The sequence below is a fragment of the Motacilla alba genome, chromosome 1A (genome assembly GCF_015832195.1).
Source record: "Motacilla alba alba isolate MOTALB_02 chromosome 1A, Motacilla_alba_V1.0_pri, whole genome shotgun sequence".
In the NCBI taxonomy this organism is placed as follows: domain Eukaryota; kingdom Metazoa; phylum Chordata; class Aves; order Passeriformes; family Motacillidae; genus Motacilla; species Motacilla alba.
The window spans coordinates 50,876,736-50,891,304 of record NC_052031.1 but is presented as its reverse complement, the minus strand read 5'-3'; the positions used below and the strand labels follow the sequence as shown (position 1 = coordinate 50,891,304).

Here is a 14,569-nt window from a genome sequence, read left to right as displayed (position 1 = left end):
ATTTAAGTATCTCAAAGGTGGGTGCCATGAGGTTGTTGCCAGACTCTTCCTGCTGGTGGCCAGCGACAGGATGAGGACCAATGGCCATAAACTAAACCACAAAAAGTTCCACCTCAGGATGAACAAGAACTTCTTTACATTGAGAGTGGCAGAACATTGGAAAAGGCTGCCCAGGGTGGTTATGGAGTCTTCCTCTCCGGAGACATTCAAAATCATCTGGACATGTGCCTATGTCACCTACTTTAAGTGAATCTGCATTAGCAGAGGGATTGGACTAGATGATCTCCAGAGGTCCTTTCCAAGCCTAAGAATTCTGTGATTCTGTGAAAATAGTAAAGTTCCGTCACTAATGGAATTAAGATTAGCAAATAAGCACCATGGGAAGTGCAGGAAACACACATGTTCAGTCTCAATTTGCTATTATCTGCACTCTTCCTCAAGCTTTCAGCTGGTAATCACAAAGGCTGAGGTTTATTCTCTCCTTATTCTCTTATGGTTTATTCTCTTCCTTCCAAGACAAACAGGCTGTTTTGTGAAAAACTAACTTAAACAGGACCCAGCCCCTGTCAGTCTTCCAAGACTCTGACAGGCTTACAGCAAACAGAATCCCCTGTGCTGACCACTGTTTGGACAGGTGGGAATACAGCAGTCAGGCAGAAGAGCCACTGGAGGAATACACCAACTAAGCAAGCCTACATCCCCCTAATTCTTTTGTTTAGACTCATCAGAGAAGGGAATTCCTGAACATGATGGCAATGTGCTGTACACCTGATTTACACAAAACTAGATAAAATCACTGTGGCCTACAGAACAGCGCATCCCGATCCTGAATCTTTGTCTTCTGAAGCCGGTACCTTAATTTGAAATGGTTTCTCTTTTTGAATTGCATTGGGCTCTCTTGTCTCAGTAGTGACCTTGGCATCTTCCACAATTACAGGCTTGCAGGAACACAGAATTGGAAAAGATCACCTGGATTATCAACTCTAGTCCTCTAATAACACAGGCAGTCACATTATATAATCCCTTTCATACACTCTTCTTTCTCTGTTTCCTAAATCTCCAAAGCCTGTATAAAACCCTAGATGCAAATAGATGCAAGTTTCTTTGTCACACAAAGCCCCAGAGGAATGCAATGCAGACATCCCCAACCCAGCTGTGCACAGAGCAGCTCGAGTGTGGAAGCAGTATAACCATGTTCATGAGGTGCTGCACCAAAGCTAATAAACCTTATCGAGCAGCAGAACTCATTATCTCAGCTGCAGTGCTGGACAAACATAACTATATTACTTCTGGATTCAAGCTGCTACGTATGCATGCCACAGCATGGGACCGTGGGGACTTGCAGGCTGGGAAATCAGCTTACAGGCTACTAGCTCAAGAATTTTCGCATGAGCTCCATTTTATGATTTTCCAGGGCTTTTCTGCTCCAGAGCAAGAATCCAAAAATCAGTGTTTGTATTAACACAAAATGTCTTTTAACATACTCACAGAAATTCACCCAGACCTGACCTCTAACATTCATTCTGGAAAACCTTTCTACAGCCTCACAGCTACAGTCTCTCGAGGCAAGTCCATCTCCACCTCTCTCAGTAGTGCCCATGCCACGCGCACACCTTTCACACGCAGCACCTGCGCTCTCCCTCCTGTCATAGCTCTGGGTGATGGCTGACGCTCATTAGCCATGCCTACCAAACAGGTTCCAGCCAAAGACCTAGAGGCACAGCTAGACTTCCCCAGCAAGAGCTGCCCCAGGCTTTGTACCAGAAGAGAGCAGGGAGGCAGTTTTCCCTGGATAGCCACTTGTTTTGCTGCTATCAAACGCATGCTATTATGTCCATACTTTTCACTGGCAGTAGCTACCTCTCATGAAAAAAGACCAAACAAATAATAGAAAGACCTGGCGTGAGGAAGAGCTCGTTGCTAAGACTCAAGTTTGGCAGCAGAGTTGGGTTTCCAATCCCTTGGTGGTAAAGCTGATGAGCTCGGAGCCTAGAGGGAAAAATTATTCCAGTGAATGCAAAGAGAGACTTTTAAGTGACAAAAAGGCAAGTAAAAGACAGGTCAGGAAGAAAACCAACAAAAAAATTAAAAATAAGCTTGGCAAGCTTACTAGCACTATTCCTGCTATACGGCCATTAGTGGGTCTAGGTAGGATCTTCACTTTCATAGGGCTCTAGAGAAAGAAATAATTTCTCATTGCAAGAGGCAGCCAGCCCTCTGACAAACGCTCAGCATGTACTCTGTACACGGCTGCGAGAAACGAGGAAATTATCCATACCCACTATAAACAGAGCAATGAATCCGGTGCTTTCCTACCAGAAGCCTAGCAACAGCGTGGACCTCCCTTACCTTGGTCCCTCCTGCCTTTGATAGTTTCAGCTGTCTTTGAGCACAGGAAAAGGATGATTGATAAATTGCTTCATAGGGCTGCTGCCCCTTCCTTTCAACCTTTCTTGTAACAACAGACCTCCAACAAGGCAACATTCATACATGTAACTCTCAGAACACATCATGCTCTTTAGAAAATACTTGGAATGAAATTACTCTAGATTGTATCTCATGACTCACAGTACGCAAAGATTCATCTGCTCATAAATGAAAAAACTTGGTCTTTCTTATCCAGTAAAAGGTTTAATGCTTCGCCCACCTTCAAACCACTCTGCTCCCGGCTGTCACCAGCACACCTGCCCCCGTGTTGTCACTCCTGATTGCCCTCAGCACAAAGACCCTCTTGCCTTCACAGCCCAAATTACCCATGTCCCATTTAGAGAACTGATTGACTAGGAGCACTCTTCAGCAATTCAAGAGCCCAGACAGCTGCACAAAATGGGGATGAGTGTGAGAAGAGACAAAACTAGAGTTAGATGGTCCCCCACAAACAAAACACTTGCCTGCAAAAACAGAACTCCTATATGCACCTCCTATACATAAGACAAATACCCACCTTGAGTCGCAACATTGACAATACACTCAAAGGGTTTGCAACATCAGAGAGACTATCACACCATCTCTGCCTCAGAAAGACTTTATACAGCTGCATCCTACACAACGAACGTGTTAAGATAAATAGTCTCTCTTGATATTTAATGGCACAGATAGTCTGCTGCCTTCACTTCCCTCACAATGCCAAGCATTAGGTCATCACAACAGATATTTTAAGTTTCCTACACTCCAGCTCTCCACAGCCCACAATCTCCTGCAGTCTACAAAGCTCTCAAATATTTAAGAGTATCCTGCAACAAGTTTCACCTGAGGGAATACAGTTCAGCAAGCAGGAATGTCAGACTGAACCAAGGCTACACCACCACTTCATTCTAGAGACAGCACTATAATCAGGGACTGTGATGTTGCAGGTAGCCTGTATGTTTAGGTTCAGCATCCACGCCACACCACAGCTGTAGAGGAAGGTGCATTCTCCTTTTTATTTTACTGTTTGTCAAACCTGACAGCACTCAATATTGTACAATCTCTTCAAAGAAGATAATTCTGTAACATGCACCCCTGGGGGATGGGGGGCTGGGGGAGAAACATTATGGTTGCTGCGGGAATCTTAATTCTGGATTTCAGGACTTGCATATTTAAAACTTCAAATTTAACATTGCATTAATGTAGCTTCATGCATTGAATTAAGGAATGACTCAGTACAAATCTCCATGCATCTCCTGAAGTCCTGACATTCCAAGGACAAGAGGCACAGAATAGAAAAAAAGATAGCACAGGCAACAAGAAGAGAATGAGAGATAGAGGGGAATCTGTGAGCAGGGAAGCAAGAAACTGGCACAGCCGAGGCACAACAAACCCCACACCGAACCAGATCTGTCAGTTGAGGCTCCTTGTTCTTACTGCTAAAGGTTATGTAGCTTGCCAGGATAAAAAGAGCTTAAAGCAGAAACATAAATGGGTGCAGAGGAAAAGGTCCCTGAAAGGTCCAAGGAGGAGATTTCCCCAAAAGTAATAGTGTAACCTGTACTGAGAAGGGAAAGATCATATCTAGATTACCAAAAATTCACTAATTTTCTAAATTATCATGGCAGAGTGCCCAGATGATGACTTTAAAACCCCTTCAGCTATTCAAGCATTTAATACTTATTTTCTCCACTTCTCTGAAGCTTAACTACAATGCAAACACAGCAGTAGTGCTGCCTGAAGTTCAGGGTGCAGGCAGAAGCAGCAGCCAATGGGGTTCACCCATTGGCAAGCATCCCAAAACTCAACCCTCTTTTAAGAATCCAGGTCAGTGCTTCATGTTTTGGGCCAAAGATGGTATTTAGGCAGGCTAATACCCGTATTTTATACTAGAGTGCTCACACACCCCTCAGCACAGGAGGTGAGACAGCAGGGCAGCTCTCTGCTTCCACACTCATCCTCTGCATTTCAGCAGAGTAAGGAACATCTCCATTGTTCATTCCTTATCTAAGATCAGCAGCAGCACTGGCTGAATTACTTCTCCTCTCACCCCACCCACCAAACCAAGCACAAATCTTAGCTGAGCCATGGGTCCTGCCCAGTCTTTCTCCCTAAAAACCAGAACCCCAAGCAGGGGTCCCACACATCAGGCTGTGGCAAGGGGCTGAGCGCAGAAGGTGGACGTGCCTGCCAGCAGGGCCTGCTGGATGAAACCAGGCAAGTGTGCATACCCCTGTGAAGAATCAGGTTACCCTGCAACAAAGATAGTGTGTGTATGTGCAAAGGAGGGAAGTCAAATCCTTCTGCCTGCGTTCCAAGGCTTGCTTTGTTGCTAAAATAAACCAGTGTTTGTTCCTGGGAGCGATGGGGAGCCGGACTCAAAGCAGCCAGAAGCAGAGAGAACCCTCTCGTTCTGAGTTACAAACAAGGGTTTTTAAAAAAACAAAAAACAAATCAAACAAAAAACTTGGGACCTAACTATTCTTTACCTCACATATCTGGGAAAGGAAACCCAAGGGCAAACTGCTGATCTCAAGGGTGCCCAGGAGCAGAAAAAACTATATGCTGATGACTGAGCAGTCTAAAAGCTGACTGCTCCAGGAAATTCCAGTCCTTGCTCAAAGGCAGAAAATATATATGCCTTTGTATAAGCTATTACTTTGCTTGCTGGATCTATATAACACTTTATACATGTTTTTTTTCCTGACATTTTCCATACTCCACCAGAAACTTGAGTAACTGTGCCACTTCTGGAAAAACAAGCTTGCATCCAGCTTTTCTCAAAAGAGCTTCTCCCCCCATCCTCAAAGTCCCAAACTGCAAAACTATCTAACCCCTTCCTGCTCCTCTCCTAGCCTTCAGAGACTTACAGATCCTTTTCAGCAGCACTCCTTCACTACCTGGGATGTCTCTCAGTAACACCAAAAATCCCATAAAGCAGAGGCATGTGGGAACAGCATTATGCATAAAAAAATTATATATATATACACACAGGTCTCTCAGTTGGCAGACAGTGAGCAGCACTATAGCAAAAATTTTGTCTCCAAGGCACCTGCCCAAAACTGTTTTCTCCAGAGGCACTTATAACCACAGGAAAAGCCTGCTTGATACCCAGTTAATACTACTTGCTCGAAATATTATTTTTTAAAAGGGAAAACTAGCTCACAGTGAGTAGAGGCTGCACAGAGCTAAGCCCAACAGTGAAGGCCACTCACGTTAGAGCAGAGTCCTTCAGCTTTCCATTCCTTATATGTGCAAAGTGTGCAAGCCCTCACACACGCTTCCTACTCACCCAGAGGTACATCATGTTAGCCTGGGTCCTTCAAACCCAGCAGTGAGATGATCCGGCAACACAAGAGGCACTTCAGTAAGACTGACGAGACCGAGGTTGGTCGAGGGTGCTTTTTGGTTTTGTTTTTTTTTTCTTAAAGAAAAAAAATCCCAACGGCTCAGTTTGAGGCTTAGAAAGTGTCTCGCCTCCTCCACCCCCCTCCTCCAGCTCTGGCTGCTCTTCGCTCTTCTCTCGCACTTAATCTCTCCCTGGGAGTTCCCAGCCCCGTGTGTCTGTACTGGCGTGCACAGCACACACTCTGCATTCGCCTCCAGGGAATTTCTCTCTGTCATTCTGCTTCTAAAAACACAATCTCGGCCTCACAAGATTCTTGCAATAGGCAGGGATGGGTGGGGTTAGTAATAAATGCAGCCTGACTCCCAGTGCTGGAGAGCGCTTACTTTAGAAAAGGGAACTGTAGCCGTGAGTGAAGCAGAGAAAAACCTTGTCTTTCAGGGTCACTGGGGGTGAGGACCCATTCCCCCCCACCCACTAACTGCTCCTCCAGGAATCATCCGTAGATGCGGGAGCCACGCAGGGTGCCATAAGCAGGTTCTGCACATCTTCATCTACCCCCTTAGTCAACACCCCAAATTCGGTCACAATTCAGTAGCCGTATTTAATCATTAACCACTGACAGGCATCAAGGAGCATAACTACAGGGATCCTGAAGCTAAGGAGAAAATCCGTATGTGCCAGCCCCAGAACTCTCTCAGGAAGAGCAACCACTGTTGGTGTGAGCTCGGGAAGAGAAGCGACACAGATAAAAGGGGTTAATCTGCTTTCGCAGGTTGCTCCACAAGACTATTTTACAGACTTGCATACTGCTAGAGGGAAAGCAGCAGCTGGCTCCGGTTCCTCAGAGTGTATCGGGTTCCCACTTGCCTGGAGGCAGCTTCCCCCCAAGTCTGACGGGGGCAAGTGCCCTCACAGCCTTGCGCTCCCAGCCTGCTCCAATTTCAGGACTGCAAAGCTCTGCCGGTGGGGCGGCAGCCCCAGGAAAGGCGCGCTGAGCAAAAGACACTCGTCCCAGTTCCCTCGACAAGCACCAGCAAGCCCATCACCGCACGAGCAAATCCTCGTCCCATCCCCCGTGCGCAATGCCACAGGATGAGTGTCACCTCACATCTCATCAATCAGTTAAACCGCTCTCCCAAACTAGGAAAACGGGTTTCTCGCCCCCTTCTCGCCTCAAAATGAAGAATTGACTTCCCTTGCCGGGCTCCAAATGCTAAGTTAAATATGGCCTCATCTCAAATTGGGGTGGGGGGGGGGAATGTTTTCATTGAGGTACTGGTCTCCTAGGAAATGAGTTTTGAAGAAATATTTTTATCTCAGCTAAAGATATAGAAATGGTGCTATTCCACACATCACCTCTGCTTCCTCTACTTACAGATTACTTAAATGCAATCCAGGGGGCTTGGAGCAAAGCACGCGTTAGGCTCCACAAGAGGCTCTGCCAACATGGAGTGACAAATGGATGGGCCTCCTGTCACAGCCAGCCCAGAAACCCAAGATGTGCTCCATACTCCCCAGGCTCCCCTTGCCTTCAGCAAGCCACAGACACACCCCAGGGCAGGCTTGTCCCAGGAACAGACCTGAGCATGTGGGATGCTGATGAGCTCAAAGGAAATAAATACATTACTGTCACTGCAGTCCCACATGGAAACCCGGAGAAAAGGCTTATTCCCATTACCAGGATACAGCAGTCAATAGGGATCTGCTGGTTAAAGACAAGCAAGACGACACTCTACTTTCCAGCCCAGAAAACCCAAGCCCTGCTGCTCCGGCAAAGGAGCAAGAACTCCTCCAGAAAGCTGGGATTGCACAGGGCTGTTGCATTATGGCATAGCTCAGGTCTCCCCTCTGCTCTCACCTTTTTGCACAATGGGTCAGGCGGAGAGGGTGAAAAGCAATGTTCCTAAAAATGACTTACTGCACTAAAGCCTATGCCCCAGTCTCCAAAGAGTGAAGCATGTGATCCACAAACCTGTTCTCAAAGGCTCTGAGAGGAGCAAAACAGCAGCAATGCTGACATTTGCATCACGATTAGACACTTCTGTTCACATTTCTGAAGCAGGGTCACACCAGCAGCAGCAACTAGTTCAGCCAGCCTGCAGACTGAAGCAGACGTTTCTGCACCAGATAACCTTGATGGCACTTTCAAGGTTTTCTTCTGATCCAGAATCACAATTCAAAAATGATCCTATGGTCATTTAAATGAAAGCTGAGATTCCTTTTGTGTAAGGGAAAAACTGAGAAGACACATAGACCAGGTAAGCAAACCCAAATAAATCCTAGTTCATATGTATTCCTATAAAAGACTTGAAAAGGATGAGTCTTAAAACTAAGCTGAAGATTTATTAAAAATGTCCCTAATTAAAAACATAGGAAAAGGAAAAAAAAAGGAAAAAATGTCTTCCCCTCCTTCCCCAAGCTCTCATCTTTAGGCCACCTTCAGGGAAAGAAAATTAACATTTCAGAATAAGCCTATTCGTTAATTTCAATAACTAAGGCTTGTTACAAACCATCCCAGCAATTCCACATTGTGCAAGTCACATTCAACATCCAAATAAAAACAAGACCCATGAACCCTCCTTGAATCATCTAAATACTACCTCAAAATTTATTTGCCACCATTGCTACAGGGCCACCACCTCTCCATGGAAGGCACACAGAAAGATTACTGAGAGCAGCAGACTTCTGGTGATGTAATACCTTTGTCCTGGAGCAGGAGCCCTATTTGATGAACTGAAAGAGCAGGTTTCTCAGCACCCAATATTCTCAAGCAGTGAGAGGAGTACCCAGCAGGTGAGGAAATGAGGCTGTGGGAGGATTCGAGAGACATCACCACCCTGCTTCAAGAGAGCTGCTGTTGCCCAGAGGTTCAAACCAACAAAAGAACATGAAGCACATGCCCACAACTATCGACAGCTGCAGAACTGGTAGCAGTGCCATTTTAGCCTCAGAATACAAGCAAGAAAAAGATTTGGCCAAGCTGATACAGTGCGGGGGGAGGGGGGGGGTTGAGGAAAACCTACGTGAGTAATTAGGTCTTCATATGCTTTTTTTTTCAGATTTTTCAACTACATTAGCTGGTATGAAAAGAGTATCCATACAAGACATTTCTTTCTGAAAAATTTATTCTAGAAGAACACGAAATATTCCCTAAGAAGCAAGAGGACAACAGTACATCAATGCATCTTATTCCAGAAAAACAAAGACAGACATGACTAAGACAGGCTTCTGACACAGGTAGCTAGGATCCCCCTGCAAATGTTTTGCCATAATCCTAACAGCAGCAGTTTACAGGATAAGTGTCATGGAGCTTATAAAGGCTGCTGTGTGTGGAAATACACATTATCTCTTAGGGATCTTTCATGTCTCAAAAAGGATTAAAAGTAGAAATGAAAATATTTTAAAATTAATATATACCAAGCTATGAGAAAAATGTTCAGAGAGCTGTAGCCTAGTGAAACACTGGTCCCTCTTCTCTGATGGGAGGCTGTTGTGTAAATCAAAGTGAAAGGGGAAGAAAGCAGTCTGCAAAGACTTTAATACTTGTTAGAGAAGCAAGGAAGGTCTTAGCAAGTAACAAAAGGGGAAAAAGAAAAAAGGGATCAAGTAACCACCTATTTAATATTGTATAAAGGTACTTGGAAAAATAAGAGACACTGGGAAAAATGAAAAAAAAATCTACCTGTTTCTGTACCAGTATCAAAAGCTTTAATTACATACAGGAATTATTGTGACTACTCAGTTACGTGCATAAACTCAACCTAAATATATGCTGGCATATAAGTTTCAAATAAGACAAATACTTAAAAAATAATTTACAGAAAGTTCTAGCCTATTTAGGAAAGATTTGAGTGGGCAAGCAAGGAATGGGCACGGCACAATTTCAAACAGTTGTTATCTGTTTCTAGCTGACTGAGTCTCAGAGGCGTATGATTTCAAATGCTCATGGATTAACATTCTAGTAGATAAAGCTCAAGACAGGGTACGAGCTGGTGTATGTACTACACGGTTCTGAAATCATATTAGATAGCACACAGGATGAGTGGCTAGATGAGCACCTCTTCATAACAGAGGGAAAATCCCATCTGATCATCTGGAATTTCTAATGCGACAACACTTGCGGAAGGCTGGTGTCAAAGAACACCCTCCAGATTGCTAAATTAGAGAAAACAATTTCTTAGTTCAAGAAGTGTTACATTGAAAATAAGTAGGTCCATATTAGATTCCATCTTGACAGAAAAGAGTAATCAATTGTAAAAATATAAATTAGCGGTAGCTTAGTTAAAATGATTGTGACAATTGCATCTGGATATGTGTAAGGAGAATAGAGACCAAACCAATGCACCTACGTACACACTCAGCACTTGAGTGGGACCAGAGGTACAGTGGCACATTTTTCCTAGACAGACAGATTGCTTATCGGGCTTCCCTGTCACATCCCCGCACTTGAACACTTGTATATATTCTAGCAAGTGAAAAAAAAAGGAAAGCTGAGAGAAGAAAATAGAAATGAAATTAGAAAGGGAAAAAATAAAATTTACAAGGGAATCCTAGCGATGGGAGGTAAAATCCATAGTCAGAGCTGGAAGATGATAATGTGTTTTTAAAGCTTCTCAAGAACAGAAACACCAGCAACTGCATTGATCTGCTACTATGGGGAAAAGGTAGAAACATTCCCAATTCTGAAGAAAGAGCCAACGCACGCAATACGTATTTCTGTTCTATATTTGGAGAAGAGTCAGCTGTTGCAGTCTGTGATAACAAAATGCCTTCCATTCCAGCAGTAACTAAGGAAGATGTTCCAACAGCTACCCAACAAACAGCTCTGTGGCTCTCTCTTATTTAGCTCAAGCTTGCCAACAAAAGGGATGCAACCAGATAACAAGTGGGTTTTAACTGTACTATACCTGTGAACATATTTAAATGCGGACACTGCAGTCTGCTTTGAACTGCATCACCTGCACTTGGAGCTCTACTAAGCCCTGCCTACAAGCACTAACATTAAACCTGCCATAAGGCCAAAAGTACAACTGTGACACAATGGCAAGACCAAATGCAGGTGTTTCTTGCAGCCCATTATTATTAAAGCCTTGGTGCTGCTCGCTGAGTTTGGCCAGCCCCCATCATCAACCAGAAGACTGCATCAGAAAAGCAGCACTACCGCTGAAGGCATGAGATGGCAGCAGGTTGAGGAGGGAAATTTAATTTCAAACTGAAGGAAAGCAGCTCCTTACAGCCAAAAGCCACACTGAGTGCCCACATTTTATGCAGAAGCTGGATTCAGACCAAGGATGAAGACTCAATCATTGTCCTACCACAGCAAACATTCCAAGAACCATCTACAAAAGGTCTGACTGGAGACTGGAACAGCAACGTGATCTACAGTGCCCAGAGGGAAGTTTCTCCAATTCAGTGGCTGCTTTCCCTGGCTTATCTGACTCCAGCAGAATATCCCAGGAAGCGAACAGGGGAATCAGACCTCTGCTAGTCGTGGGTTTGGGCATGCCTTGTGTCTTGGGGGGGTTTTATTTGGTTTGATTGGTTGATTTTTATTTGGGGTTTGTTTTGGTTTTTTCAAAGAAGATTAGAGATGGGGCTGGAAGCTGTCTGGGGAGAGGCACAGAAGGCGGCCTTGGGCACACATGCAGTTCCTATTGGAGATAAGAGGATCTTCTTTGAGGTCGGTTTGCTCCTTTGGGTGCCGCTAGAGACTACCCTGGCGGCGGAGTACTGCTCATTTGTGAGACTGCCTCTGCTCAGGATCCTGGATTATCTCTGATTATCAGAATTTCTGAGCCACAAGGTAGATTTCCTCTCAGCATTCGAAACGACTAGAGGAAGCTTCACTCTGCATTATCCTGTTTATGAAAGGAAGCAAGAATACAAAGTGCATACAATAAATCATCCAGAAAAATACAATTCCTCTCAGATGTTTTGCCAAGCAAGTAAGACAAACATTGGCATATTACAAGAAAAAACCCCAACATTTTGTTATAGAGCAACCCATTTCATTAGTAGAAAACTGGATTCTCTGTTTTCTCTTCTGCATGTATGGTACAACAAGAGGCTCCAGGAAAGTGGCTACTTATTTAAAGCAACCTATCAAGGGCTAGTTTATCTTCCACAAAAAGCAGAAAGCCTGAAAAAATAAAACACCCTGACATGCAAACAAACCCAACAATTTTTAAGGACTGTCCTGCTACTGACTTATGACAGTAATTAAATTTCAGTCCTTAAATAAACTTCAGGAGATCTCAATTCATAGGCTTATCATTCAAGTACATAAGGGGGAAAAAAAGAAACAGATACCAAGAAAAGCTTTTTCAAGTTTGTTTGGTATTTTCCTCTCCTCACAACTATGCTCAAGAGCACTATTCAGGAAGGCACTGCCAATTCTTCATGAGAAAAAAGCTTAGGAACTAGGAAAGGTACTTCACTGAAAACATGTTCCCAAAAATACACTTATAAATTAAAACCAAGAACACCCACATGAACAAAACTAAATTGTGAAGCCAGAGAATTCAAAGTTAAACGCTGAAGAGCATGCAAGCATTTAGATGTGAGGAATTCTCACAGCTCCAGTTTGGGCATTCATCTGCAGAAACAGAATGACTATGCAGCCACTCCCAGGATACAGCAAACATGAGTTAGGCAGCCAAGTGGGAATTTCCATGAATTATACCTGTCAGCCCTACTATGGTGGATCAGGAGTGAAGTCTGTAATCCTCCAATACCTTCTGAGGAGAATCTAGCAAGCAGAACATCTACAGAAGAAAAAGCTTCTCTGCTGCTGTGTTGCCACCCTAGGTTTGATTTTCAGGCTGTATCCTCTGCTTTCTATCATACAAGGATCTAGTCTGAAGTCCACACTGAACTGGCATATAGCAAATATATTTAGGTACTTGTAAGAGGGAAACAGAGTAAGCTCCAACTCTGGTATTTAATCATAACTTTTTTAAAAGTTTGGTTAGCTAGTAAGTGCATTAATACCTTCATAAAGGGAAAAAAGTTGATCTCACTTCAGTTTTTCTATGAAGTAGCAGAAAGCTATTACACAGCATCAAATTCCAACAAAAGCCTATTTTTAGTCTCAAATCAGGAGTACAATATCCAGTTGAACTGATAAAGGGCAGAAAGATTTTCTGTGCCCTAGACTTGTCAGTGCTAAACAGGGTAGTTCTTTGGCTGTGGATTCAGAAGAAGTCATAAAAAAAACAAACCAAAAAAAAAATCAACTCAGCTCCTACATCAACAACTCATCTCTTCACAGTCAACAAAGGAAGCTATACCAAAGGATGAACTGATGGCATCCAATTCAAGGTGTGAGACTTCAGGTAGTAAGAAGGAAAATGGTTCCAAAACCTCATCAATTGAGCTGCAGCATCATTACCCCTTTTTTTTTTTTTTTTTTTTGTCTCTGTGTTTACCATGTCAAGTGGCTGCACTGCATCGGCGATTCATCAGCACAGCAACATCCTAGAAATTAAGAACAGGTATGAAGATGAAAGCATTGCAACAGAAGGTAAAGGGGAAGACAGGGCATAGCTCTCTTGCCTGGACCACAGGGGCATTTACTAATACGCTGAAACTTTGGTTTAGGTCTGTTGATGATAAAGGGGAATACAGATGGAGAGTAATACCATCCTGCACAGAGGGACTCCTCCTGGCTTGTTTGTGCAAAGGAAGATTAACAATGTTAGTGAGTTATTCAGGAAGTAATGGATACCTTCTTGCCCTGAGCAAATTCCTTTTCAATAACAGTAGTATTTTCCTAGGCAATATGACTAGATCAAGGTATAATGGCTACTATATTTATCTACAGGGGCCCTGTACTGCTGGGATCTAATTTACTACGGCTTAGAAAGCAGTTTACAAATCCTGGGATAGTAAAGTTGCTAGAGAGAGGAATAAAATTCTATCCTTTATCACTTGGGTTGAAAACTGGGTTTTAATATCCCTTTTTAAGGGTATAAAATGCATTCTCTTAAACTTAGAGAGACTCAAAGACTAATAAATCCTTAAAGTAAACTGTAAATACACCTATGAGAGGGAAGAAATCATCTAGCAAATACTACATAATACTACATTCTGCCCATTTTTTTATCCTTATTGTCACAGATGCCTTATTTCTTCTTTTATTCAAATAACATTCTTTCATTTGACCCTCTGAGAAGAAGAATAATCCATGACTTTGCCTAGCAGCCTTACGTACCTAATGAAGACAAAATAGCTGAATGCCTGAAATAAGGCTTCAGCGTGGGAAATGGCACAAGGATATAATCAGCAAAGAAGAAAGGAATAACTGCTGTTAATGAAGAGGTAACACCAATAAACACTTAATGACATCTCCTGAAAAACAACAAAACCGAATTGCTAAAAGACTTTGGTGGAACACAGCACCAACCTGTGATAAGTATGGGTGGGTGGAAAGAGACCAAACACACGTGTCGGGGACTGCAGATACTTCCCTTACATAACAGCAGAAAGAAAACCCAGGCAAAATCGCCATTAGCAAAACTAAAAGCAAAATATTTTAACAAGGGTATTGGCAGTTGTCAAGCCACAAAAAGGAACAGTAGACTGTCCAAATGTAAAACGCATTAATAAAGCATAAGAAAAGAGGTATAAATAGATATAAAACAGAGGAAGATTTTGAGATGACAGAAAGGCTACCAGAAAATTTTAGTTATAGAATATAATATCCCCAACTCCAATTCACAATGATCAGCAAAGGTCAGTTGTCAGAAATGCAATTCTGTTTCTGATCTCATTCTGAGCAAAGCTCTCTTTAACCATACCTGTGCCACCACTATC

At 43.2% G+C, this 14,569-nt stretch overlaps 1 protein-coding gene across 7 annotated transcripts in view; it reads right to left on the bottom strand.

Annotated features, from left to right (window-relative positions):
• The window catches only part of RBFOX2 (RNA binding fox-1 homolog 2), a 171,084-nt gene that overhangs the window by 108,312 nt on the left and 48,203 nt on the right, over positions 1 to 14,569 (bottom strand). The window contains exon 1 of one of the 7 annotated variants that reach the window (XM_038154579.1): positions 5,699 to 6,197. The exons of the other annotated variants lie outside the window; for them this stretch is intronic. Within the exon in view, the coding sequence (XP_038010507.1) occupies positions 5,699 to 5,713 (15 nt within the window). The 5' untranslated portion in view covers positions 5,714 to 6,197. Of the gene's footprint in view, positions 1 to 5,698; positions 6,198 to 14,569 lie in introns of those variants that run through there. 7 annotated transcript variants of the gene reach the window in all.